The sequence below is a fragment of the Uranotaenia lowii genome, chromosome 2, assembly GCF_029784155.1.
Source record: "Uranotaenia lowii strain MFRU-FL chromosome 2, ASM2978415v1, whole genome shotgun sequence".
In the NCBI taxonomy this organism is placed as follows: domain Eukaryota; kingdom Metazoa; phylum Arthropoda; class Insecta; order Diptera; family Culicidae; genus Uranotaenia; species Uranotaenia lowii.
Genome location: NC_073692.1, coordinates 351,526,566 through 351,554,462, shown reverse-complemented (window position 1 = coordinate 351,554,462; position 27,897 = coordinate 351,526,566). Strand labels below are relative to the sequence as shown.

Sequence of the window (27,897 nt, the reverse complement as noted above, 5' to 3'; positions counted from 1 at the left end):
GATAAGGATAAGGATAAGGATAAGGATAAGGATAAGGATAAGGATAAGGATAAGGATAAGGATAAGGATAAGGATAAGGATAAGGATAAGGATAAGGATAAGGATAAGGATAAGGATAAGGATAAGGATAAGGATAAGGATAAGGATAAGGATAAGGATAAGGATAAGGATAAGGATAAGGATAAGGATAAGGATAAGGATAAGGATAAGGATAAGGATAAGGATAAGGATAAGGATAAGGATAAGGATAAAGATAAGGATAAGGATAAGGATAAGGATAAAGATAATGAAGGATAGGGATAAGGCTAAGGCTAAGGAAAAAGAAAATGAAAGGGAACAGGAAAAAGAAAAGGATAAGAATAAGGGTAAGCATAAGGATAAGGATAAGGATAAGGTTAAGGATAAGGATGAGGATAAGGAGGAAGAGAAAGATAAGGAGAAAGAGAAGGATAAGGATAAGGATAAGGATAAGGCTACCCAAGCAACCAAAAGTTCGAATATCACTTAAGGAACGAACTAATAAGTTCATATATAGCTGTACAAAAGTTCTGTGGAACTTTTTTGCTGTTCAAAATGCTTTTTCGAGGTTCATGGAACTTCATTCTTTATCAAGTTCAGCCAATACTCAAAAAAAGCTTTAAAGTACTGTTTTGGTTTCTGTTTCTACTTTTTGGGAACTTTAAAGTTTGTATGAAGAAAAACAATCTACTTGTTACGTACTTCTCATTTTTTTTTCAAAATCAAGTAGCTATCAAAGGGTTGCAAGTCTTTTTGTACAGCTCAATAGTTCGTAAAAAGTCTCTGTTGTACTATTTTGTAAACTTGAAAGTTTTTAATTAGTCCCAACGGGCGTTCAAAAGCAACTTCGTATTATAGAAACTTTGAAGTAGATTTAAAGGCTTAAATCTACTTTTTTCGAACTTCAACACGTGTTTGCATAAATAAACACATCGGTTACTTTGGAAACAACTATATGAAGTACACATTAAGTTCCGGAAGAACTTTTTAACAGCTTGAAAGGGGGAATTAAGTAGAAATAAAGAACCTGAAAGTCCTTTTAAAGAAAATCATCACATCGAGTAAAATCGTTGCCTACTCATGATGTTCATATAGGGCAACAAGTATGGATCTCAACTTTCAAGCGGTGAGCTCGGGTTCGAGGCTTGGTAAGAACATGTTATTTAAATGTAATGTGAGTTAGTAACAAATATAGTTGATTAATATGAATCAAAATAGCAGACTTGAGAAGGCAATTGAAGGAGCGGAAAAGTAATTTTTTCGATTTTTTATGCTGCTTATAAAGTGGATTTTGAAGCTGGTTAGAAGTTGTTTGACGATTTATGCGAACTTTTTGTCAACTTTAAAGTTCGTTTAACTACTTAAAAATTGAGCTGAAAAGAAGTTATATTAGCATACTCGATTAAGCTGATCAAACCTGATAGAGGAATGTTATCCGAACTTTTGGTTGCTTGGGTAAGGATAAGGATAAGGCTAAGGATAAGGATAAGGCTAAGGATAAGGATAAGGCTAAGGATAAGGATAAGGATAAGGATAAGGAGAAGGATAAGGATAAGGATAAGGTTAAGGATAAGGAGAAGGATAAGGATAAGGTTAAGGATAAGGATGAGGATAAGGAGAAAAAGAAGGATAAGGATAAGGATAGGGATAAGGATAAGGATAAGGAGAAAGAAAAAGATAAGAATAAGGATAAGGATAAGGATAAGGATAAGGATAAGGATAAGGGTAAGGATAAGGATAAGGATAAGGATAAGGATAAGGATAAGGATAAGGATAAGGATAAGGATAAGGATAAGGATAAGGATAAGGATAAGGATAAGGATAAGGATAAGGATAAGGATAAGGATAAGGATAAGGATAAGGATAAGGATAAGGATAAGGATAAGGATAAGGATAAGGATAAGGATAAGGATAAGGATAAGGATAAGGATAAGGATAAGGATAAGGATAAGGATAAGGATAAGGATAAGGATAAGGATAAGGATAAGGATAAGGATAAGGATAAGGATAAGGATAAGGATAAGGATAAGGATAAGGATAAGGATAAGGATAAGGATAAGGATAAGGATAAGGATAAGGATAAGGATAAGGATAAGGATAAGGATAAGGATAAGGATAAGGATAAGGGTAAGGATAAGGCTAAGGATGAGGATAAGGATAAAGATAAGGATGAGGATAAGAATAAGGATAAGGATAAAGATAATGAAGGATAGGGATAAGGCTAAGGCTAAGGAAAAAGAAAATGAAAGGGAAAAGGAAAAGGAAAAGGATAAGAATAAGGGTAAGCATAAGGATAAGGATAAGGATAAGGTTGAGGATAAGGTTGAGGATAAGGATGAGGATAAGGAGGAAGAGAAAGATAAGGAGAAAGAGAAGGATAAGGATAAGGCTAAGGATAAGGATAAGGATAAGGCTAAGGATAAGGATAAGGCTAAGGATAAGGATAAGGATAAAGATAAGGATAAGGATGAGGATAAGGATAAGGATAAGGAGAAGGATAAGGATAAGGATAAGGATGAGGATAAGGAGAAAAAGAAGGATAAGGATAAGGATAGGGATAAGGATAAGGATAAGGAGAAAGAGAAAGATAAGAATAAGGATAAGGATAAGGATAAGGATAAGGATAAGGATAAGGATAAGGATAGCTTAGCTAGCTTAGCTTGGTTGACTACTCATATCCACCTTAAATCATTGAACTGGAAATGCTGTGCAAATATGTTTATACAACAACACTTTTAAAGACTTCAAATAGCAAATTTTATTAGGCTTTGCTCAACTTACGCATTTCCAATTCCATGATAGCTGGCGTGGCTAGGCAGAAATAGTTCTACTCCGCCAATGGTTGCTACTCCGTGATTGATCGAGGCCATCAATTTTGTGCAAGGACCAAAAGAATGGTGCTTGGGACTAGCAGTTCATTCGCAATGCACAAAACTCATGCTCTCCCTTTGAAAATGATCAATAACGGCGCCGGCCACGTCCTAGTAGTCAATGAGGGATGCAGGAAGGATTTTTAGTAGGATGCTTCATAGGATCAATTAGCAACCTTTCGCCCCTTTATATTCCAAAGATAAATTTTGAAAAATTTAGAAACAAAGGTGAATCAATATCTCCAACTATAGAAAGATAAGGATAAGGATAAGGATAAGGTTAAAAATAAGGATAAGGATAAGGATAAGGATGAAGATAAGGATAAAGATAAGGATAAGTATAAGGATAAGGATAAAGATAAGGATAAAGATTAAGATAAGGATAAAGATAAGGATAAGGATAAGGATAAGGATAAGGATAAGGATAAGGATAAGGATAAGGATAAGGATAAGGATAAGGATAAGGATAAGGATAAGGATAAGGATAAGGATAAGGATAAGGATAAGGATAAGGATAAGGATAAGGATAAGGATAAGGATAAGGATAAGGATAAGGATAAGGATAAGTATAAGGATAAGGATAAGGATAAGGATAAGGATAAGGATAAGGATAAGGATAAGGATAAGGATAAGGATAAGGATAAGGATAAGGATAAGGATAAGGATAAGGATAAGGATAAGGATAAGGATAAGGATAAGGATAAGGATAAGGATAAGGATAAGGATAAGGATAAGGATAAGGATAAGGATAAGGATAAGGATAAGGATAAGGATAAGGATAAGGATAAGGATAAGGATAAGGATAAGGATAAGGATAAGGATAAGGATAAGGATAAGGATAAGGATAAGGATAAGGATAAGGATAAGGATAAGGATAAGGATAAGGATAAGGATAAGGATAAGGATAAGGATAAGGATAAGGATAAGGATAAGGATAATGATAAGGATAAGGATGAGGATAAGTATAAGGATAAGGATAAGTATGGAGAGATAGAGATCGAGGGTGTGATCATCGAATCCAGTTTAGAGGGTGAATACGTTAAGGCTGCCACTATGGGGCAGTTCCATACAATGAGGCGGCAAAAAGTATGAGTAGGTGTTTTAGACTATTTTGTTAAAAATTTTGTATGAAAATTACTATTTTAACTAACTTAAAAGAAATTCTAACAAAAATTTTGTATAAATAACTTTTGAAGTACGATGCTTGATGTTATTTTTGACCCTACTTTTTATTTCTTTTGAAAACCAGGATTTGGACTTATTGATCATTAAATGACCAATAATATCAAGACATTTCATGAAACTCAAGAGAAAAATGTGTGAAATGATTGATCAATGATGAAAACATTTGTTTTTGACAAATCCACATCAACTTTGTTGAATTCATACTCATTGATGGGTAAAAATCACCCATTTACATGATATTTTAAGCTTTATTTGACTATAACTCGAAAAACGGTGCTTTAAGGTGCCTGGAATCTCTTTCATTGTATTTTTAGGACTTTATACTAGATCTTGATAGTGAAAAGAGTATGGGGAAATGCGGGGATTTTTTTTGGCAAGGCTTTAAAGTTTTTGACTTTTGAAAAAAATAATTATTACTCATTTTTATCATAGATCAATTTAGGGTGTAAAAATTTTGAATGATTCAAATGATAGCTTTTATTATAAGCTTTTATATGGTGTACTTTAAATTGAAGAAAAAAATGTTTTCCATAGAAATATATATGTTTTAAATTTATTTCTTCATCATATAAATTTTTCAATTTTTCAAAGTCTGATGCCTGTGGTGCGTTCAGTATTCAAGATAATGAATTGGAAAACTGGGAATATCTTAGTTAAATATAAAGTTATTAACTAGTAAAAATAAAAAAGCGATCCGATAAAGTTAAATTTTTGACTTTTTGCCGCCTCCAACCCCATAGTGGGCTGACGGCGTTGGTAAGTTCAAGTGCCTTGATTCGACTTCGGTCTGAATTTTAGATTGTCGCCAATTCAAGACTGCCACCGTCGTTGATGGCGTTAAAAAGTATACACGCTCCACCTCGTTTCGTGTGAACTTTGCGGGAACAGCCCTCCCCCCCTAAGTCTTGATTGATGGAATTACGCCTTTGTGTGCCTCGCAAAATGCAGTGCAAGTATTGCATGAAGTTGGGGCACACTGCTTCACATTGCTGCAATAAGCAGCGATGCTCACATTTTCAGGAGGCTCATGGGGAAGGAGCGTACTCAGCAATAGAGCAGAAATGTGTCTATTGCGAGAGCTCACTCCGCAAATTAGTCATGCAATGCCTCGCTAGATACCTGTGAGATGGAAACAGCATAAATATCTTTCAAAAGTCATGAAATAATGAGTCTTTTTTACATTTCACTTAAAAAAAATCAGTTGACAGTACCTATCGTAGCATGTTTTTCTAAAATATAGTTAGAAATCCAAAATTTATATTGACATAACGTTTATAATTTTAAAGATGTGAAAATTTCCAAATTTCTGTGTTCTGTGGCACAGATTCAGTGATGAAAATTTGCTCAAAATTCTGTAAAATTATAGATTTTTCTGTGATTTTGGCAACCTTACTAGGTACCCAGCAGTGATGTCAATTGAATTAATTGTTTTTCAATGCTAAAAGACATACCCCTGTTAAAAAGCTAATAAATTTTTTGCATAGTGTGATACGAAGTTACGGTCTCCGACAAAGTTGTTCAGCGGAAAATTTCCTTTAAAGATTTTTTAAATTGGCACAAAAACCATTAGCAGGCTCGGTTCCACAGAAGAATCTAATATGATGTTGATTTTTCAGTACAAAATATTCAGTTTTCACATACAAACCTAAAAGTACAAATTCACTCATGTAAACGTTACTTAAAATTCTGCAAAAAATCATGGATAATTTTTGAACCAAAACGAAGCTTTTTAGACCCAGGGTTTGAGAAATTAAAAAATGACTTCCATATCGACTAACAAGACACAACGACTGGATGAAGTAGTCGAATGCTATAATGGCAGCCATCGACTCTATGTACCACTTTCTTCTTTTTTGATACACGATAGTACAGTTTACGCTCAAACAAAACCCATCCTAGAATCGTCTATGCGTTAAAGGCCTCCTAATCCATGGTGGGACACCCAGTGTTCGATGTTGCGATGTTGTCTTGTATACGCTAATTCATGGAGAAAATGATTTTGTTTTGTTTGGATAAATGTTTAGATACAAATGGTCTCTATTCGTATACTCAATTGATAAGGATAAGGATAAAAATAAGAATAATGATGGAGATAAAAATAAGAATAATGATGGAGAAGGAAAAGGAAAAAAAATGAAAGCGAGCTAAGGTTGAATGATAAGTAGAAATGGGCAATAGATAATTTTATCGTAGAAGATACACGCTCGTTTATTTTAACTCAAAATTAAGTACGACCGAGGTTCAAAACATAGTTCGATTCTATGAACTTAAAGTTAAGTACCCTTTTTCTTCATTGCGATGGTTCAAAATGGAGTTCGAACTGCAAACTCAAAATTGATCCTTTTTTTCCTTCGGCGAGGGAGCAAAGCTGAGTTCGACCTTATGAACTAAAAATTGAACTCTCTTTGTTGGACTGAAAACACTTAGCGAGTTCACTTCGAACCGGAACAGCAACCGCAACGAACACGACGCAAAATTTTGTCGTTCCGGAACAATTACCGGAAGACTATGAAGGAACTTCATAATGGAATGCATGTTCACCGTGTCAGCGTAAAATTCTGTTCGTCAATGTCACCATACGGTGAGCGACTTGGAATCCGGAAGTTTTCTTTGACCGGGAGTGTCAAAACTTTCCACCGCTCTGTAATTGCAATGCATTGTACCGGAACAGCAACATCCGGGTACAACAAATTTTAATCATCCTTTAATTCCCTGAAAATAAGCTACCCTCGAAAAAAGGATAAATTCGAGTTCGGCAGCCGAACTTAGTATTGAGTATGCCTATTAGAACATAGTTTTGCTATTGCCCAGACAAACTCAAAGTTGAGAGAAGCCACTGAAGTGCTGTTTTGAACCAAAACTACTTAATTTTGAGTTTAAAAAAAAGAGCGTATAGACCAAGCCCACCAGGCGTTGCTAATTCAGTCGGTACTTTAGACGTTTTGATCGGTTGCGTTTTTATCTACTTACTGATTTTCGCACCCATTGTTGCCAACCAGGTTGGAATTTTTGTTTATTTATTTTCTGAGACCAAGCCCACCAATGGTTGCTAAACCTCGAATCGAGTACATTCAGCAACATATCTTTCAACCCATCATCGCACCAACAGTCGCTAACTTGATTCGAGAAATAGCATTCGAGCAGTAGGTTGTTAGAAAATGCGTTTATGTAGCAACCCGGTAGCAACGCAGCCGGTCGTCGCCTTCAGAAAATAAACAAACACAAATACCAACCTGGATGGCAACAATGGGTGCGAAAATCAGTAAATAGATAAAACGCAACCAATCAAACCATCTAAAATACCGACCGAAATAGCAACGCCCGGTGGGCTTGGTCTGATAGTGACGACCGGCTGCGTTGCTACCGGGTTGCTACATAAACGCATCCTGTAACAACCTACTGCTCGAATGCTATTTCTCGAATCAAGTTAGCGATTGTTGGTGCGATGATGGGTTGATAGATATGTTGCCGAATGTACTCGATTCGAGGTTTAGCAACCATTGGTGGGCATAGTCTAAGGAAGCAAAGTTTGGCAATTTTCCGATACTGTTACTGCTTCTGGTACACATCTGGATACCATGTGGACTTTCGATGAAGCATTCATTCAATGGGTTGATTACTGGTGATTTTTATAAATATTTTTCATGATCAACGAAGAAATTATACCAAAATGTGTGCAAAAAAACGATATAAAAAGAAGAAATATTCAATCTAATAAATCAGCACAAAAAAAAAAAAACAAACGCCTCATGTGGATTGCAATGTAATGAATGATCGGTTCCGATATATGTCTCATCACTATCGTAAATTTCCAATATGTGAAAAAATGATGACTATGATCGATATCAATCTAAGAGAAAACTAAAATCCAAAATCATGGAACACTGCTCCTACCAAAAACAGAACACAAACTACACTCTCGGGAATTTTCTTCCTTCGAACATAGCTTTACTGAGCTCATCGATTCTATCCTGCGGGTGCCGGTGCATCCTCCGGGAGGCAGCCTGGATTAGGCGGGGTTCGGTTTGGTTTAGAGTTCAACGAGATTTGAGGAACGAAAAATAAAAACAAAATAAATGGAAAAAACGAAATACAACTCAGGCTGGCAGAATTCAGAACTCAGGCAAAGCTGAACTTGTTTAAACTGCACGTGCGCTACCGGAGGTGTTTGTTCGAATATCAGAGTCAGATCGTGAGTGCTGTGCAGTCTTTTTTTTGTGGTTTTGCTAAAGGTTAGAACAGATCATCTATCAGCTTCACCGAGCGAGCCGAAGTGAAGAAGACGACAAACGTAAAGAAAAATTTTGAAATTTCATTGTGCTTAGTTTCGTGTTTTCTCTCGAAAGCAACGATACTAACCTGAATTGCTTCTGCTAGCGCCTTGTCATGATCGATCGGGTCTCCGTCCGATTGGATGGTGATCTTCTGTTCCACTCGGGTTTCCACCATGCCATCTCGTTCCGTTTGGTACTAAAATTGTGTGAAAAAGAACATAATAATTTAATCATTTACAAGCTAAAATTAATTTTTAACTTACGGTAATGGTTTCCACTGTTCGGGTCTTGCTCGATACCGTCTGGGTGGATTCGATCTCTCCGGTGGCCGTGACGCCTTCCACGGTGTTATCCAGTAGGACTCGGGTGTGCTCCACGTTCGGTCCGGTTGGGACTTTCGAAGCACCGGCTACGTTGTCAACACCCTGCAGGGAATTGTGAATGAAAGAAGGGATTAGAGCACACGTGAATTTAAATTTTTCGTATTGAATAGATTAAAGACAAATATTCTCGACTCTGGTCAGACTGTTTATCAATAAGGTGTCTTCTAATCACACTTAATTATTTTTTTTTTTCTCGTACATAGCCTGGTAAGCTTTTGGGTATCAGGCACTAATCCAGTATGAGTGAATTAAAAAAAAAACTTAGTACCCGTTCATTTACATTACCTCATCCTGAGGGGATCAGATGGACTTAAACGTTCCTGCACCCATAGAAGAGGTTGCAAAAATCCAATGCTAATTTAGCAAATCTCTATGCCGAAAATGCGGTGAAAAGTGTATTGTGCCAAAGGTGATGAAATTGTTAAAGCACTACTGGCATAAATACTCGAGCTCTCCATCAAAATGATGCATGACCACTAAATTCAAGCGACACAAGTATAACGTTTCATGGGATTTTCATCTTATTAGATAATTCTTCACAGAAACAAGGAAATTAAAAAAAACAAAATTTCGTAGAGAATCGAACTCACAATACCATTTTTATATCGTCTTGCCAATACGACATCTTAACCAGTGTACTACCTAAGCCAGATGGAAGACGAGGGATATTTGTTATAGGCGCATACAGAGGCTTCCTGGTGTTTGGCCTCCTTTCAAGGTAGTCCTTTGTGGGAAAGGAAATAGATTCCCATTGAGAGGGAACTGTGTTTTGATTACTGCTTGCCTTACATACACACGCACAGTTGCTAAAGCCGAGCAGCGACAGATGGGTGTGAACTATGCTAGCGTTCACACCCATCACGGCTTGTGTAGAATTAAAGTTGCTTGTGAAAAGGGATATACATGTCTCGGAAGAAAATGAAAATTCTTATGGCATCTGTTAAAGATGCTAACGATTTGGTGAAGAAAACGTATCCCAAAGTGCCTTTCAATACTCCGCAAAGACTTGTTTATATGGAAGGAGTTTTTGTCGAAGACTTGCCAAGTGTTTGTTTTCGTGTGTAAAGTTTTCGAAAAGTCCAAATGTATGCAGTTCAACAATCCCTTAATCCTTGAAACGCGACGTATGAAGAAGACGATCGGCTTGGAGTTCCAAAAGCCTCCTCTTATTCTTTTCGCATTTGGTAGTCTGGAACTGCCCTCCCATGTCGAACAAGATAATGTCCTCTATCCTGTGCGAAAATACAACTATGCAGCAGCGTTGCCAGATTGAAAACCGCTCAAGTCCGTAGATTTGACGAAAATCGATAAATTTACTGATTTCGGCAAAATACAACTTGATGACCGTTTTTTTTTTGGTCGTCAGATAGAATTTTCATTTATCCGCAGAATCTCTTGAATTTTTTTCGATAATCCATAAGAAATCCGTAGGAAATACTGAAAACTTGTAGATTTCGAGCATCGATCCGTAGCTCCGTAGAAATGCTTAAAATCCGTAGAACCACGGAGAAAGCCGTAGGTCTGGCAAGGCTGCTACGCAGTTAGGCAGTGTCAAAGATGCTGGCGTTTAGGCCTTCTGGCTAAGCAGTGTAAAGTAGACCAAGTTGCAACTCATGCTTGGAGTCATATGTAGAAGATAATCAGGCATACAATGGTGAACCGATCTGTGTCAACTGCTCTGGGACGCACAGAGCAAATGATCACAAGCTACGTCCTATGTCTTTCCAAAAAAAGGGAAGAAGACAAGAAGCGGCAAAATAGTTATTCGCAGGGAAAAACTGATGGGTTCGCTGCTTTTGCCCTGAGATGGAAGAAGATTTCGAAGCACTTTTTGACTTAACACTCACAATACGAACGTACTTCTTTTACAAGAAACTCACTTACAGCTTACCTTACACTTCATTTTACAAGATCAAGTTCTGTTGGGAGTATCTATTGATCGCTGTTCGTAAAAACTTACAACTTGATTTAAACTGCCACAAATGGAAAGATCTACACTTAGGCCTGCCCAACGTACGGCCCGCGGCACGTCTGTAAATAATTTTGTGATTCGGTCCGCCGGACATCAAAATGTATGGTTGTGCACTGTTATTGGTTTGAATCTACAAAAATACATTGATTTTCTCACTGTGTGTACTCAATATTTTCTTCCAACGAAATATATTATCCATGCCTGTTTGACGTCTTTGACTCGCACAGTTATGTAAGCTTATTTTGTCATGCAAGGCTTGACATACCGTAGATAGAGATGAATGTATTAGTGAAACTAAAAGGATGCTCCCACGGTTCTTGTCGTTCTTGCACATGGTTTGCTACCGCATACGTAAACACATTCATTCGCACACACACACATTATGTTAGCATACGTCAGAAAAGTTTGATACATTCGCTTCATTCGAGAAACGGTGTTGTGTTTAGTACTGACTGAGTGGTGAAAATATCAGTTTGAATTTTAAAAGAACCTGAAATCCGGAAACAGCATGCCTAGTGCGTTAAAAAAACGGAAAATTGACGCGGAACACCGTGTTTCTAATGACGAATGGCAGGAGAAGTATTTTTTCACACTTCTTAAAGAAAAGCCAATTAGTTTGATTTGTTCTGAGAGTGTTTCTGTGGTGAAAGAATACAATCTTAAGCGACATTATGAAACGAAGCATTCGGCTAAATATGACGTTTTTAGAGGATCAAAGAGAAAGCAGAAGATGGATGAGCTCTAATGGCGTATTTTTTTTTATTCCGGATTTGGCTCTGGAACCGTCAGAATAAAAAAGCGATTTTCGGGTTTCGAGTTATTCCATACGCAGGTGTGCGTGAGAACGAGCGCAATGTTTACATGCAGCTGTCATTTTGTTCTCCCTTCTAGATTTCTTCATTCGGTTCTTCACATCCGGATTGCCTTTTTTCGTGTCCGGATTGCACTGGACAGCTGATAGTACGATTTTGCTTGGCTGAGAGGTTCAAAATAGCGGCAATCATCATTTTCCCGTTCATTATTTCAACTGTTTTGCTTTCAGCTAAAAACAGCTGTTTAATGTTTTGACAACAACGTTGAGAGTATTGGTGAACTTCTCGCAAAACTGACTTTCTTCTCAGGGCGACTCCGTCCGTTTTTCGAGCGAACCTAGGTTGCCTCTCGAGCAATAAATGAGCACGATGACAGCAGTTAGAGCGAACCTAGGTTGCCTCCAGGTGAAAAAAATACGGTATAAATGAAATATTTATATATTCAATTGATTTTTAACATTGATTAAAATTGTACTTTCTACAGTGGATTGACAAAACAACAAACACTCTTCACCCGAGGAAACACGGAGTCCGAAAACGCAGTGCGTGCCAGTTTCGCAGTGAGTGAAATATTGGCCAAGAAAATGAAACTATTCCAAGATGGTGAGCTTATCAAGGAATACATGTCTGCTGTAGTGAGTATCGTGTGTCCCAAGGAAAAACATAAGTCTGTCCAGGAACACGGTTACTCGGAGATTAACAGTTCTTGGGGATGACCTGAAAACCACACTGCGTGAACGGGTTTCCATCTTCAATTTTTACTCTCTGGCTATGGATGAGAGCAACGATGTTAAAAATACGGCTCAGCTCGCTATTTTCATCAGAGGAATCGACTGCAATTTTCAGATCACTGAGGAAATGGCAGCTCTAGTTCCAAAGAAAGGCACCACGTCCGGAAAAGGCTTGATGGAAGCTGTCGTGACCTGCATGAAGGATCTTGGGCTCTCTTTTGCTAATATGAGTGGTCTTACATCTGACGGAGCTCCATCGATGGTTGGGAAAAACACTGGAGTTGTAGCACTCCTTCGAAAGGAAAAACAGCTGCAAGGATATGGAGATATAATCTCAGCACACTACATTTTACACCAAGAGAACCTTTGTGCTAAGACGCTCAATATTCCGGATGTTATGGCTTTCGTCATTAATACAATCAATTTCATCAAGGCCAGAGGTCTTAACCATTGTCAGTTCCAACAGATGGTGACCGAAATGGAAGCTGAATACGGTAATTTGCTGTATTATTGCGAGGTTTGTTGGTTGAGTCGTGGGGCTATGCTGGAACGGTTTTATTCGCTTCGGTAGGAAATTGCCTTGTTCTTGCAGGATCTTCAATGTAACGATGAGCTCAAATCTAAGTTTCACGATACTCCTCTCGTCGATTTCTACCGCGACCAAGTGAATGAAGAAAACTATCCTACTCTCCGCCAGCATGTGATAAAGATGCTTTCCCTGTTTGGAAGTACATTTCTTTGCGAGCAGCTCTTTTCAAGGATGAAAGCAGTTAAAAGCAACTCTCGTTCATTTTTGACAGACGATAACTTGGAATCATGTTCGCGGGTGTCGGTCAACTTGTAGGATCAATATGCAACGAGTGTTGGAGAGCAACCATGAATTCCAAATTTCTCATTAAATTTCAGGGTTGTTGACTTCTTCTGTTTTAAAACTCAAATAAATGTTCAATAAATAAATGATTTAGAATACATTTCGGAGAGTATTCACAATCCTAAATTTATGTATCCGATTTCAATATAAACTTTATGAAAGATTTTCCGTTTTTAACAGTATAGCATCCCTGGCCCGCGAGTTGAGATGGATTTCGATATTTGGCCCGTGGTAAAAAAAAGGTTGGGCAGGCCTGAACAGCCTCTGTCTACATCCATCCACTAACTGTGGTAAACTACAACCAGATGTATGATTTGCTATCTCCCATCTCCAAACCTTGCATTATTGGTGGGGGCTTTAATGCTCAGCATACTCTGTGGGGGAAAATAAAACAATCGGAGAGGAGAGATAATCACCGACGTTATGGAGAATCTATTCTAGTAGTGATCAAAAATGAAAAATACACACGATTTAATCGATCGCACCTACCTAGTGCCATCGATATTTAGATGGTTTCAGCGGACATCAGCCTACTATTCAACTGATACAATCAACGCATTGTATGGCAGCGACCACAATCCTATTGCGTTCAAAACGGACAATGTGCAAGTAATAGATAATAGTATTCCTATAAGTCATAATATAAACTGGACTTCATACTCGAATGTTGTGGACGAAAAAGTGTGTGGGTACGATGCAATGAACTACAACTTGAGAAATGTGGTCGCTGAAGCCATGACAACGGCGGCCGTGACATCAACATAAACAAATGCTAAAAGGTGCTCGATGTGGGTTCACATCTGTAATGTATGGCAGTTACCGAAAAGAAGACAGTGAGTTCAAGCGTTTGGTTAAAAACTATCTTCGTGGGAGGAATACTGCGACGGTTTATCAGGTGACAGAGCACGTTCGAACCTCTGGCGGATGGCCAAAAGGTTCAAAGGAAATAGTGGAGCTAAAAATGAAGGTTATCGAGGGAATTGTTGACAGATTAGCTTCATCATCAACTCCTGAGCCCGTAGCACCTACACCAACACAAAACATGTTTTCGCTGAGTGAGCTCACAAATACGCTCAACGAAACTAAAAACTCAGCCCCGGGATACGATACTATTCCATACATTGCCCTTCGCAAACTACCACACGTTGCAAAACAAATACTTCTTTGCATCTACAATCACATCTTATCATCAGATATCATTCCAGAAGGGAGGATCACCTTTAGACTTGTTATGATTTTCAAACCCGACAAGCATCCGGCTGACCCAAAATAGTACAGACCAATAACTCTCGTCTCATGCTTCAAAAACGCGTACAAGACCATGCTCAGAACCAGATTTGGGTGACATATGGAATCCAACTTGCTTTTCTCTGGTAGTATGTACGGTTTTAGAAAAGGCAAAGGCACCCAGGATGCTCTTCGAGTGGTAGTACACAATGCGAAACAAGCTACCTATATCATCTAGCCAACGTGCGCTCTTCTATATGTTGGATAGGTTGGATATAAGAAGCGCCTACGACTGCGTTAACATCAATATATTGGTTGATGAGATGCTCCGACGGGAAAAACCAACATTCAGTTGTTAAAGCTGTGTATCGTTTGTTCCGGGAGAGGAATCTAGTGGTAAAAAATTGGATGGGAAATTGAGTGGGTTGGGGCTATAAGCAGGGTGGCCAGCGAGTTTCCATTTTCAAATTCCCGGTTTTTTCCCGGTTTTCCAGATTGAGATTTTATGGTTTTCCCTGTTTCAAAATGCGCCAAAAATTTGTTTATTAGGTTTTCTTTCACAAAAAATTAAGATATTCTTATGCAAGTTGAACGTAAAAGTGTGAGATGACTTAATCTTTTTCATTTTTTTCTTAAAACTTATAAGTTAGTCAAAATAAGGTGATGGTGATTGGTTAAAAAATAATATTTGTTAAAGAAAATTGTTACCTTCTTTTCAGTTTTTCACGCCATCTTCGTCTACTATAAGGGAAAATACTTTATTTTTATAATTTGCATGAGATAAATTATAGTTTTTATTAGATGTCATGTTTATAATACTTTTAAAATTTCACGTTGAAAAACTGAATTTTACTGTAGAAATATGACTTCTGAATTCTGTGAATTGAAACATAATCATGCGCGATGAATTTCGTATTGAATAATTGAAATATTGAACTATATTCAAGTTTGGATTCATTATTTAAATTTGAGTTTTAATTTCTGACGCTTATTTTATTCTCAGGATGAGAAATCAAGTTTTATTTTATACCTTGGCTACTCATTGATATTCTAATATTTTTCTTCTAGAGTTTTTAGAACAGATTCCGGTATACCTTGTTCATGCTAAGAAATCTGAAATTTTGTTTCTTATATTGAATGCTGAATCATGTTTTTATTGGATTAATTTTATTTTAGAATGCGCTGATTTCTAGATGCCTGAATTTATTTACCTAAATTCTGGTAAATATATCTAAATTCTTAGTCGCAATTTTCAGTCCTATCTCAAAAATGCATGTTTTTATTTGACTTTTCAATTTGGTATCCAGCTGGTTTAATTGAAACATGTACAGGATACAGGAATCACACACAAACTTGGTGGTTTGTTACATCTTCTGCCTTCTGTGCATTTGTTAATTAACCAAATAAAATGGTGACATCTCATTTTTTTTTTACTTCCAGCATTTTTCAGCATGTGAAGTAACTTAAAATATTTTCGAACTCATTGAAGTAACTTAAAATAAAATATTTTCGAAATCAAATAAGATACGTATTTCGAGGTTATGTCGTTAGTCAGAAATTTTATGATTGATTTTTGATCTTATCTTTTGATAGTTCCAGACAATTTGTAGTGTAGACTTTTTTAAAAATATTTTATCAATCAAATAAAAACTTGAATTATGGTTATGATTATTTTGGAATTTGGATAAAGGTACCGTAACCTCAACTGAAAACAAGTGAAAAAAAAAGTAAAGTCACGCCAAAAAAAAGTTCATTGTTCAATTTATTTAAGAACAGCATTTTATCATAAGATTTTTGTAAAAAATAGCTTTCCAGAAAATTAAATGACCGAGTTAGGATAAATAACTGAAATAATATCTCTCTTTTAACGTTCTATTAAAATTCTATTTTTTTCATCAAATTAATTCGATATTTTTATCAGACTCTTCAAAAGAACTCCCTTAATTTGAATGTGTTTGTTAGGTTTCTGCAATTTTTTTCAAGATTCGTTTCAACATAACGTGTTTTTCTGAAACAAAAAAATGAGCTATTGATGCAGATGCGAACATTATCAATTCTGAATGAATGTATAATAATTCAAGTTATCAGTTAGATGTTAAGCTTAAGTAAATCTTAGTTTTCGAAATGTGGATTCAATCGAAAACTGTCTAATTCCAAAGTGTGATTCCATCAGAACTAAAAAGTCGCAGCATTTGGATTTTTTTTAATTCCTTTCACTTCATTCTTCATTCAAGTTTTTAGAATCAATTTTTTCCAGGTTTTCGTAAAGAAAGTGTACACAACGGTACAAAATCTTTTACTTATGAACTCAGTTGTGAAAATTTGATTTAATTTGAAAACTTTTTATTACATTCACTGCAGTGGACAATGTGCGTGAGCTAAGAAATAGTTTATGATCGAAACATTTTTCAACATTGCTCGACAAATGTGTGCGTTGTGTTCAAAAATCTATATTTTTAATTGAATTTCTCGACTTTTCCCGACATTTTACTTATTTATCCCGAAATAAACATGAAATAAACGACTATGGATTGTAAAACTTCAGAGAAAAAATTTCGTCATGGTGAAATGAAGTAATTTAAGGATTTCATAGATTTATATATGGGAAAAATAATCCATAAATAATTTTCCCGGTTTTGATTCCAAATTCCAGGTTTTTTTCCCGGTTTTCCCGGTCTCATTTTCAATTCCCGGTTTTTCCCGGTTTTCCCGGTTCGCTGGCCACCCTGTAAGTCTCTCAAAACAAATGTAATGCTGTGGTGTTTTGCTGCGCGTCAGTTAGAAGATCGCCCAGTAATCAATAAAAACGGTCATGCTTTTCAGTACGATATTTGTGTGAAGTTTTTGGGCTTTTTCCTTACACCAGGTCAGAAATTGGGAGCTCAACCAACTGCTCAAAATCTACAAGGCAAACATAAGGTCAATTCTGGAGTACGGTAGTAGCTTGATCGAATACAATGGAGATGTATACGAGTATGTATTGCTTCCACAAGAACCACACACACTGCATCACTCGAAGTACTTACTGGGTTCACTCCGTTGAAACTACGAAGACAAAAAGCAGCCGAAAAATTTGTCAACAAACACTGTGCTGAGCCTCTTCTTCACGGTGGTGTCCCAAGAACGGAAATTCAACGGAGCATCCTGCGACTAAGTAATATTGTCCCAAATGAAACCTTATTGAGCAACTACGGCAGAGAAATAAAAAGTCACACGCCTCTTGTTGATTTAATACATTCAAAGAAACTTCCAGGAAGTGGTGGTTGGAACCAACTACTTGAAGAGTTTGTGATCTCAAAATACGAAGGAGCATGCAACTGGCTACTGATGGCTCAAAGTGTGGCGACAAAGTGAGACCAGCAGTCGTTACTTACGATTGGTCGATGCGGCCCGCGTAGACCCGTCTTAAATTGTCACAAAAAAAACACCACTGATTTTTATGTAAAATATTACTGCAAAAAAACTAAAGCTGAATGTACCGATTTAACTGATTTTGGCTGCGGCCCTCTACGTCATGGAAAATTTTTAATGCGGCCAGCACACCTAAACGAGTTTGACATGCCTGGTTTAGATGATTGCTGGAGGATTGACGAGCTTGAATATACACTTACCGAGCAATGCTATGAATATGAGCCGTTGGCAGGACTTGTGGAAAAACGGCGTGAAAGGAAGGTTCTGTTTCAGCATTATGTCGAGGGTTCAATAGTCACCTTGGTTTAACCATTGTGATCTGAATCGCAGAGTTATAGTGATAATATCAAAACTGATGGCTAACCACTCAAGATGACCCAGCACACATACTGCTGAGGCGACTTCAAAGCACATACTTTTTGAATTTGCTAGCTACCAGACACACGAAATAATAAAATAATAATAAAAAAACGCCTCTTGTTTCGACGGAATTGTGAGCAAAACCGGGCAAACATAAACAAAACAAAAAATACTGACGAAAAGAGGAGAAGAACAGCTAACACATACACACTCTCATTTTTCTCTGAGCTCGTTTATGTTTGAGTATTGAAGCCTCGAGAAAATTAGAAAATTTTAGTTGCCACCCGTTAAGAGGCTTTTGGGCCAACTGGCAATGCCAATTGAAGCAGAAAGAAACAAGGAATGTTTCAAGATAATCCTTATTGTCATGATATCTGCAAAATTGAATTCGTTTTTTGTAAATGACTGAAATTTTTGTTAAATGGACCTTGAAGTTACCCGATTTTAAATTGAATTTAAGTGTAGTAGTTATCTGAATACTTATGTTTGGTTATCATGTTTTTACAATATTTACAATATATGATCCAGAGTCGAGAATTTGTCATCAGAAGCTGCTTTGCAAACACAATGTTTGTACATTGTCTTTTCTGCATCTCAGCACAACCTAAATATCGATTAAAATGACAATAAATGGTAATATCAGTTATCAACATCTCCAACTCTAAAATTCATGCGCGGTCTTCATTTACACAGCGGGTACAACTTACGGTTGCAATCAAACTAACGCTAACCTAACACCTACCGTGTAGCTCTTGTTGAAGATCACCGTCGAATCGTCGTCTTCGCCGCCGTACGGTCCATCGATTGGGGTTCCGGAATCACCGGAACTCGTCGACGAAATGCTACCCCGGCGGGCAAACTAAGTAGTTTTGTTTAAAAAAAACCGTGCAGATGCATTCACGCAACATTTACAGAATTACGTTACGATTGCAAAAAATCGAGAAAAAAAAAATTCCAACGACAAATTTTAAGTCAGCAAGCGGGAGCCAATCATTTGTTTTTTTGGTACGAGCATGCAGAAATGGGCGGGGGTTGTTCAAAAATAAAAGTAAAATGAATTAGCAATGCATTTGAATAAAAAAAATAGTAGGTAAGTAGGCTGTCTAGGTGTGTGATAGGGTATCTTACCTGATCTCCGCTGGTTACCGTGGCCGTGGTTTTCACTTCCTGGGTAATGGTGCGCTGTTCCTGGCGTTCGCCATGTTGGGTCGTCGTCGTGGCCACCGTCTTTTCCTCCAGCTGTTGCGTTTTGGCTTTGCTGCCCAGATCTTCGTGGGTGGTGGCCGTTCGCGTCGTTACGGCCGTGGCCGTCAGGAACTTGCCCTGGATGTCGCTGGGGGCATCGGCCTATTGTGGGTAGGTGATGGATTCGTGTAGATGGGTGTTGGTATAAGTGGAAGGTGTGATTGTATGAAGTGTGTGTGTGTGTGTTAACAGTTTATCACCGCTGGTTTATGATTTTAATTTAATGATTAATGGCATTTCGGTGAATTATACATTCTAATAGGAAGAATTTCAAATGAAAGTAATGAAAATTATAGACGGATAGATTAGATTATGAAGCATGAAAGGTGTTGAAAATGAGCCAAGAGCGTGATTTGAGAAAACTTCTTGCCGCACAAGACCATTTGTCCCACATCGTATTATTGTCTAGAAGAAGCAAAGTCGATAGGCTGACTTTGCATTGATCTATACAATGATACATGGATGGATCGACTTCGATCCATCCATGTATCATTGTATAGATCAATGCAAAGTCAGCCTATCGACTTTGCTTCTTCTAGACAATAATACGATGTGGGACAAATGGTCTTGTGCGGCAAGAAGTTTTCTCAAATCACGCTCTTGGCTCATTTTCAACACCTTTCATGCTTCATAATCTAATCTATCCGTCTATAATTTTCATTACTTTCATTTGAAATTCTTCCTATTAGAATGTATAATTCACCGAAATGCCATTAATCATTAAATTAAAGATTGTATGAAGCAATATATTGTTTTTTTTGTCTCTATTGAAAAGCGGGATGATGTTTGCTTTTTGGGTGGTTGTCGAGTGTTAATTTTTAGTTTAAAGCTTGTATGCTAGAATTTTCTTAGTTTTTACGCACTATTATCGGTTGAGTCAATCGAAAGTTTACATTTCCGATTCATCCATTTTTAATTTTATTTTTTTTATCTTTAGGTAACCGAGAAAAAAAGTTTCCTAACTTCAGTAAAGAACAGTCTTTTTATGACTAGACAAATTTAACTGATGTCCCTAAAATGTTAGTCATCTAATTGTTCCAAGTTTTATTCCTAACCTTGTTTTACTCATGTCATTTCCGAACTACAAATTTTTCGTTATCATGTATTTTCAAGAAGTTTTGAAAAATTTTGAGCAAATAAAAAGAGCCAAACTCAACGATAACTTCGAAAAACTGCATGCCTTACCACAAGAAAAGAAAAACCACAATGCAACACTCAAAAAGCAAAACACTCAACTAGGCAATTGAAAAAAAAAACTACCTCTACCCAAAAAAACCTACCTTGTGTTCCTGGGTCGAATAGACGATCTGCCCGGTGCCCAGGTTCTGCACCTCCTCCTCGACGTTGTGCGTGACGCCGTCCTCGTTCTTGGTGATGACCTGTTTCGTTGTCGTTTTCACTACTGTGGGGGTGCCGCCGAATTTGCCTCCCGCCGCCGTTTTGGGCGTTCCGGAGCTGATCTCTTTAACGTTATCGTGTTCGTACTCGGCCATGTCGTCGTCGGAGCTTTCCGAATCCCGTCGGATGGCTTTCTTTCCGAGGTGTTTGATGCCTTCGTAGAACTGTTCCCGGGTGATGGGGACGGTTTCTTTCGTTACGGTGACGTTCTTGCCAAAGTGACTGGGTTCGATGTCTGCGTAGTTGAGAATCAGTTTTCCAGTGACTGGATCCTTGATGGCGGTTGCCGGATCGATGTCTCCGGTGTTCGGGTCGATGTGGCCCCATTCGGACTTGATGCGCCCGGTGATCGGGTCAATTTCTCCGCTGAGGGTCATCGTCTGGGTTACCGTTGTTCGGGCTCCCGCTATGCTAGGGTCGTTCGGATCTACCTGGTAGGTTTCGCCGGTGATCGGGTCACGCATCTTGTACACGTAGACAGTCTTGGTGGCGATGTTGTTTATTTTTCCGGTCACCGGATCAAAGTCAACGCCATTGACATCCACTTCCTCCGGTTTTCCACGTTCGTCTTTTTTGGTAAGGATCAAAATCTTGATTATAACCAGCTTTCCGGTCTTGGGATCCACTCGGCCGACCTTGGTATAGATTTCTCCATTTTCATCGTTTATTTGGGAGGCAGCAAACAAAGGTTCTCCAGTAGCTTCATCTACCTGGCCAGTGGCAGAGTAAATTTGACCGGTGGTTGGATCAACCTTGGTCAGGTTCGGGTCCAGCTTAGTTTGTTTCTCGATTTCGTTAGTTTTCGGATTAAGATAGCCGTAGATTGTTATGACATAGCCGGTCTTTGGATCAACTTGGCTCGAGGTGTAGATGACCTCACCAGTTCGTGGATCTTTGCCTTCTGGGATCCAGATTTGATTGGTCTTAGGATCAACCCGAATATCCTTATCTTCGACCGTTGAAACTTGCTTTCCGCTAGCAGGGTCGATACGATTTTGAACGATACGAATGGACACAATCCTTCCGTAATCCTTATCAACTTTTCCGGTCTTTGGATTAACTTGGTTCTTCAACACAATCTGTCCAGTAACCGGATCGATCTTACATTCTTTTGTTTCGGTCTTACCCGTCTTCGGATCAACGAAAGTGACCGTCTGCTTCACCATATCAAACTGACCAAACTTAGTGTTAATCCTGCCGTCTTCGGTGTTCAACTGCCCGGTACTCTTGTCGAAGGTGATAGTCTTCGGATCAACAACTCCCTTCTTATCCAGCTTACCCAGCACCGAGGTCACTTCGACAACCGGATCAACTTGGTTTCCAATGGCAATCAGATGAGCCTGACTGTTGTCAATCTTGTGGGTCTTCGGATCCGTAACACCAACGATCGTAATCTGACCATTATCCTTATCAATTGCCACCGTTCGTTTGCTAGACTTACCGCTCTTGGGGTCAACCGTCCGCAGTTCACCGGTCTTCGGGTTGATCTCACCGTATTTGGTAGCAATCACTCCCGTCTTGTTGTTCAGAATTCCTCGGGTCTTCTCCACCTCTCCATTGGTGGTATCAATCTTACCAGTCGCAGGATCGATCTTACTCGTTATCGCAGTTATTTCCACGATCGAATCATCATCTGGAGCGATCACAATGGCCTGACCCAAACCGTCATCAACCTTACCGGTCGATGGATTAACAACACCGCTAACTATGTGAATCTGTCCGGTTTTCGGATCAGCCTGTCCCTGAATAGTATCGTTCTGGCCAGTTTGTTGGTTGAAACAAACGATCGTTCCGGCCTTCGGATCAATCACTCCATACTTGCTTTCGATTTGACCTGTCTGGGTGTCCAGAACACCAGTAGAGTGCTCAACCACTCCATTAGCCGTATCGACCTTCTTGGTCTTCGGGTCAAATCGGGAAATGATCACCATGATCTTAACCTTCTTCTTAGCCGGTTCAGTATATCCAGGAACCAAAGCAGCTCCCTGCTCTCCCTGAATGAATGCAGTGCTAGAATCCTTTCCAGGCGAAGAATCATCCAAAGGACGGAACGATCCAGCCCCGGTCAAGGCAGCATCAGCTCCACGTCCCTTATTCGGCGAGTACGATCTGGCGCTAGTTCTCACGCCCTTCTCAGCCTCCGATTCACCCGGCAAACCCCGACCGGCACCCTTCGGCGAGAGTTTACCATCTTTTCCGACATCACCGGCCACACCTCTTTTCTCAACGGACTCCCGCACCTTTTGATCTTCACCCGGAGCATAGTTAAAGGCCAATCCCGTAGCCCTACGACCCTGGGAGTTCGGGCTAAGCTGTGCCTCTTCCTTATCCCGAGCCGTTACAGAGGGATCCTCGTCGTAACGGAAGCCACGCGTCTTGATGTTCTTCTTATGCTGCGGACTAGTGTTGGGATCGCTTTCCGAGTACTCGTAAGGCTTAGTGAAACCTGGTTTGCCAGCATCCTGACCCTTTTGCCCAGCAGCTTGCACCTGTTCCTTAGTCGGCGACGATTCCTTGCTCTTACCGGTACTATTATCATTACCGTTGCTTACGGCAACCGGAGTTTTCTTATCTTTCGGTGACTTGCGACCCGACGAGAACAGGAAACCCTTTAAATTTGGATTCGATCACACACACCAAATTCGATTCATTCGCCAATCAAAAAATGTTACCAAACAACGAACGGAAGAAAAAAAAAAAGGGAAATAAAATTTGATATGAAAATCTACTTTAAAACTACTTTTATCGGGAAGAAAAATTTAACCGGTGATAAACGGGGTGTCACAACAGGTACAAAATTTAAGTATCGGAAGGAGGGGAAAAAGAGTTCATACTAAATCTACCGAGTGGAAGAAAAAGGTTTCCAAAATACGAATACGTTGATTGAAGATTAAGGGGAAATAAACAAGACATAGGAAAGACAGCGAATTCTGATGTGGAAAAACACTTGAAGACACGCACGAGATGTTTTGCATTCTCGAATTATTCTATCTGATGTGATTGTGTAATGGATTGTGTGTTTTATGCTGAAACTTACCTTCCGCTTTCCAGTTGGGGAGGATTTTTCCTCCGTTGAGGAGTTGAGCTGTTCCTGATTGCCGTTGTTTCCTGAAATGGATCAAAAGTGATTAGAGTTGAGTATTTATGATTATTGGTTGATGAAATACTTAAACAGGAATACAAAATGCTGTAGTGAAATTCTAAAATTAATTTTCAACGAAAAATTCAATTTTCCATTGATTCTGATGCCAGTCAACATATGATACGAGATCATCCGTAATTTGTGCGTTTCAGCAGTATGATTAAAAAGTCTATTTTTCCAACTTATCTGTAACATGGGTTGGGGAGACTCGCAAAAATAATGAAAAATATTCTTCATTTTTAAGTCATATTCCACACCTGTATTCTCCACCCTCCAAATTTTATTTAAATTCTGTATATCCTTCATCTCATCTCTACATTACTTCCTCTCAATGCTATAATTCTACACTACTATCAATAAGCAGAAACTGGCCTTAAATTTGTGCTTCCTAAGCCAATCCACCTTTTTCCACCGGAGGACCAAATTGAAACAAACAATCAGCAGAAGCTGTCTTAAAAATGTGCGCTTCCTAAGCCAATTCCGTCTTTTTCCACCGGAAGGCCAAATCAAAACAAACAATCAGCAGCAGCAGCAGCCTTAATTCTACGCTTTCTAAGCCCATTCCGTCTTTTTCAATCGGAGACCTAACCATAACAAACAATCAGCAGTAGCCGCCTTAAAAATCTGCGTTTCCTAAGCCAATTCCGTCTTTTTCCACTGGAAGGCCAAATCAAAACAAACAATCAGCAGCAACAGCCTTTAAATCTGCGCGTCCTAAGCCAATTCCGGCTTTTATTCCATCGGAAGACCAATTCATAACAAACAAACAGCAGCAGCAGCCTAGTATTTGCGCGTCCTAAGCCAACTCCGGCTTTTTCCACCGGCAGGCCAAATCAAAACCAACAATCAGAAGCATCAACCTTAAAATCAATACTTTCTAAGCCAATCTATCTTTTTCAACTGGAAGGCCAAATCATAACAAACAATCAGAATCAGCAACCTTAAAAAATCTGCGCTTTTTAAGCCAATCCATCTTTTTCCACAGGAAAGTCAAATCAAAATAAACAATCAGCTGTAGCAGCCTTAAAATCTACGTTTCCTAAGCCAACTCCGTCTTTTTCCTTCGGAAGGTCAAAACATAACAAACAATCAGCAGCAGTAGCCTTAAAAATCTGCGCTTCCTAAGCCAATTCCGTCGCTTTAGACCAGAAGACCAAATCATAACAAACAATCAGAAGCAGCAGCCTTAACATCTGCGCTTCCTAAGCTAATTCTGTCTTTTTCCACCGGAAGGCCAAATCAAAACAAACAATCAGAAGCAGCAGCCTGAAAAATCTGCGTTTCCTAAGGCAATTCAGTCTTTTTCCACCGGAAAGCCAAATCAAAACAAACAATCAGCAGCAGCAGCATTGAAAATCTGCGCTTCCAAAGCCAATTTCGTTTTTTTTTTTTATCGGAAGGCCAATTATGTCTTTTTCCATCGGAAAGCCAAATCATAACAAACAATAAGAAGCAGCAGCCTTAAAAAATCTGCGCTTTCTAAGCCAGTCCATCTTTTTCCACCGAAAGGCCAAATTATAACAAAATATCAGCAGTAGCAGCCTTAAAAATCTGCGCTTCCAAAGCCAATTTCGTTTTTTTTTTTCATCGGAAGGCCAAATCATAACAAACAATCAATAACCGCAGCCTTTAAATCTGCGCTTCCTAAGCCAATTTCGTTTTTTCCACCGGAGAGTCAAATCGAAACCAACAATTAGCAGCAGCAGCCTCAATTTTGCGCTTCTTAAGTCCATTCCGTATTTTTTCACCGGAAGGTTAAAAAAAAACAATAAGCAGCAGCCTTAAAATCTGCGCGTCCTTAGCCAATTCCGGCTTTTTCCATCCGAAGGCTAAATCATAACAAGCAATCAGAAGCAGCAGCCTTAAAATTTCTAATCCATTTTTCTCCACCGGTAGGCTAAATCATAAAAAACAATCAGCAGTAGCAACCTTAAAAATCTGCGCTCCCTAAGCCAACTCCGTCTTTTTTCAACGGAAGACCAAACTATAACAAACAATCAGCAGCAGCAGCCTTGAAATCTGCGCTTCCTAAGCCAATCCCGTTCTTTTTCGATGGAAGGCCAAATCAAAACAAACAATCAGCAGTAACAGCCTCAAAAAACTGTGCTTCCTATGCCAATTCCGTCTTTTTTTCCAACGGAAGACTAACATAAAAACAAACTATCAGCAGCAGCAGCCTCAATTCTGCGCTTCCTAAGTTAATTACGTCTTTTTCCATCAGAAGGCCCAATCATAGCAAACAATCAGCAGCAGCAGCCTCAAAAAGCTAAGCTTCCTATGCCAATTCCGTCTTTTCCACCAGAAGGCCAAATCATAACAAACAATCAGCAGCCTTAAAATTCTGCGCTTCCTAAGCCAACTTCGTCTTTTTCCACCGGAAGACCAAATCATATCAAACAATCAGCAGTATCAGCCTCAAAAACCTGCGTTTCCTAAGCCAATTCCTTCTTTTTCCATAGGAAGGCCAAATCAGCAGCCTTAAAAATCCAGATTAATTCCAGATTTTTACACTGGAAGGCCAAATAATAACAAACAATCAGAAACAGCAGCCTTCAAAAGCTGCGCTTCCTAAGCCAATTCCACCTTATCCACCGGAAGGCCACATCAAAACAAACAACCCACAACTACAGTCTTGTGGAATATGCGCTTCCTAAGCCAATCCGTTATTTTCTACCGGAAGGCCAAAAATAATCAATCAGCAGCAGTAGCCTTAAGAAGCTGCGCATCCTTAACCAATCCGTCTTTTTACACAGGAAGGCCAAATCATAACAAACAATTCACAACCGCAGCCTTAAAAATCTGCTCTCCCTAAACCAACTCCGTCTTTTTCCACCGAAAGACCAAATAAGAACAAACAATCAGAAGTAGCAGCCTTAAAAACCTGCGCTTTCTAAGCCAATCCATCTTTCTCCACCGGAAGGTCAAATCATAACAAACTGGCTTTCCAGGCAGATTTCATACCTTTTACCACATTCATAACACAGAAAATATAACACAGTGAAGTGGCTCCAGAGAGCGTCGATTAATCTACTGAATAGAAGTAATTGTAAGCTTTTTTTTGTTTCGATTATAGTTGTTTCACATCTTTATGTCATTCGCGACTCTATAATCAAAGTTGCAGTTGGCTAACCGTAATCGAACAACTTATCCGGTACAACTGTGCTCGATTTTTAGTCTTGGGCTCGAACTCGCGGACATGGGCTCAGGAGGCAACTGACTTGGAAACTGAGTTATATCATAAGACCCAAGTAAATAAGTGTAAGGTTTAAGATTCTATCGAAAAGAAAAAAAAACTCACCATTAACGGTTTCCTCCTTGACCGGGGACACTCCTTCCTTGATCTCTTTGTCCTTATCCTTCTTGCCAGCGACGGGCAGCACGGCAACGCCCCCGACAGGTTTCTGAAATAGGTCATAACAAACACCATTATTACTACACTCGAATCGGTTTTTGGGGGGGCGAAAAAAGCTACTGCATAAACAACCTGAAAACATACTATTCTCGACTCAAAAAGGGAGGATTCGTAATTATACCAAAAGTAGAAGTGAAAAGTGCAGCCAAAGCAACTAATCTACGGAAAACCTGGAAGCCAATTTTCTATGAGAACAGAAAATTAACCTGATGTTATAATTTTTAAAATAATGATTTAAACAAAAAATATGGGATGAATATATACAGGAGACAAGACGATCATTCAATTTTCATAACCCGACACTGTAAACATGTTCGTATTTTTATCATATCTACGACCTAAGCTGAGACTTCACAAAAAAATTTTATATGTTCGATTTCATGTTTACTGACAGGAGTTAATATGAAGCAAAACAAATTTAATTTTTCAGAAGAACATGCTGAAATGAAACAAAAACATGCCTCTAAAATTTACAAAAAAAAAATGAATGTTTGAAATATCTACAATGCGAAATTACTATTTAGGAAAGCTAAATATGACTTTAAAAGCAAAGCTATGCGAAGATGAAAAATGTAAAACATAAACC

At 38.6% G+C, this 27,897-nt stretch overlaps 1 protein-coding gene across 12 annotated transcripts in view; it reads right to left on the bottom strand.

Moving 5' to 3' along the window:
* The window catches only part of LOC129743570 (protein 4.1 homolog), a 169,371-nt gene that overhangs the window by 5,716 nt on the left and 135,758 nt on the right, over positions 1 to 27,897 (bottom strand). For 7 of the 12 annotated variants that reach the window (XM_055735617.1, XM_055735618.1, XM_055735614.1 and 4 more), the window contains 8 exons: positions 27,198 to 27,300; positions 23,795 to 23,865; positions 20,640 to 23,366; positions 19,243 to 19,461; positions 18,857 to 18,973; positions 8,611 to 8,772; positions 8,433 to 8,543; positions 7,968 to 8,077 (listed from right to left, as the gene is read on the bottom strand). In XM_055735617.1, the coding sequence (XP_055591592.1) occupies positions 7,985 to 8,077; positions 8,433 to 8,543; positions 8,611 to 8,772; positions 18,857 to 18,973; positions 19,243 to 19,461; positions 20,640 to 23,366; positions 23,795 to 23,865; positions 27,198 to 27,300 (3,603 nt within the window). In that variant the 3' untranslated portion in view covers positions 7,968 to 7,984. Of the gene's footprint in view, positions 1 to 7,967; positions 8,078 to 8,147; positions 8,328 to 8,432; positions 8,544 to 8,610; positions 8,773 to 18,856; positions 18,974 to 19,242; positions 19,562 to 20,639; positions 23,367 to 23,794; positions 23,866 to 27,197; positions 27,301 to 27,897 lie in introns of those variants that run through there. The other 5 variants (XM_055735621.1, XM_055735620.1, XM_055735623.1 and 2 more) reach the window with 5 other exon arrangements.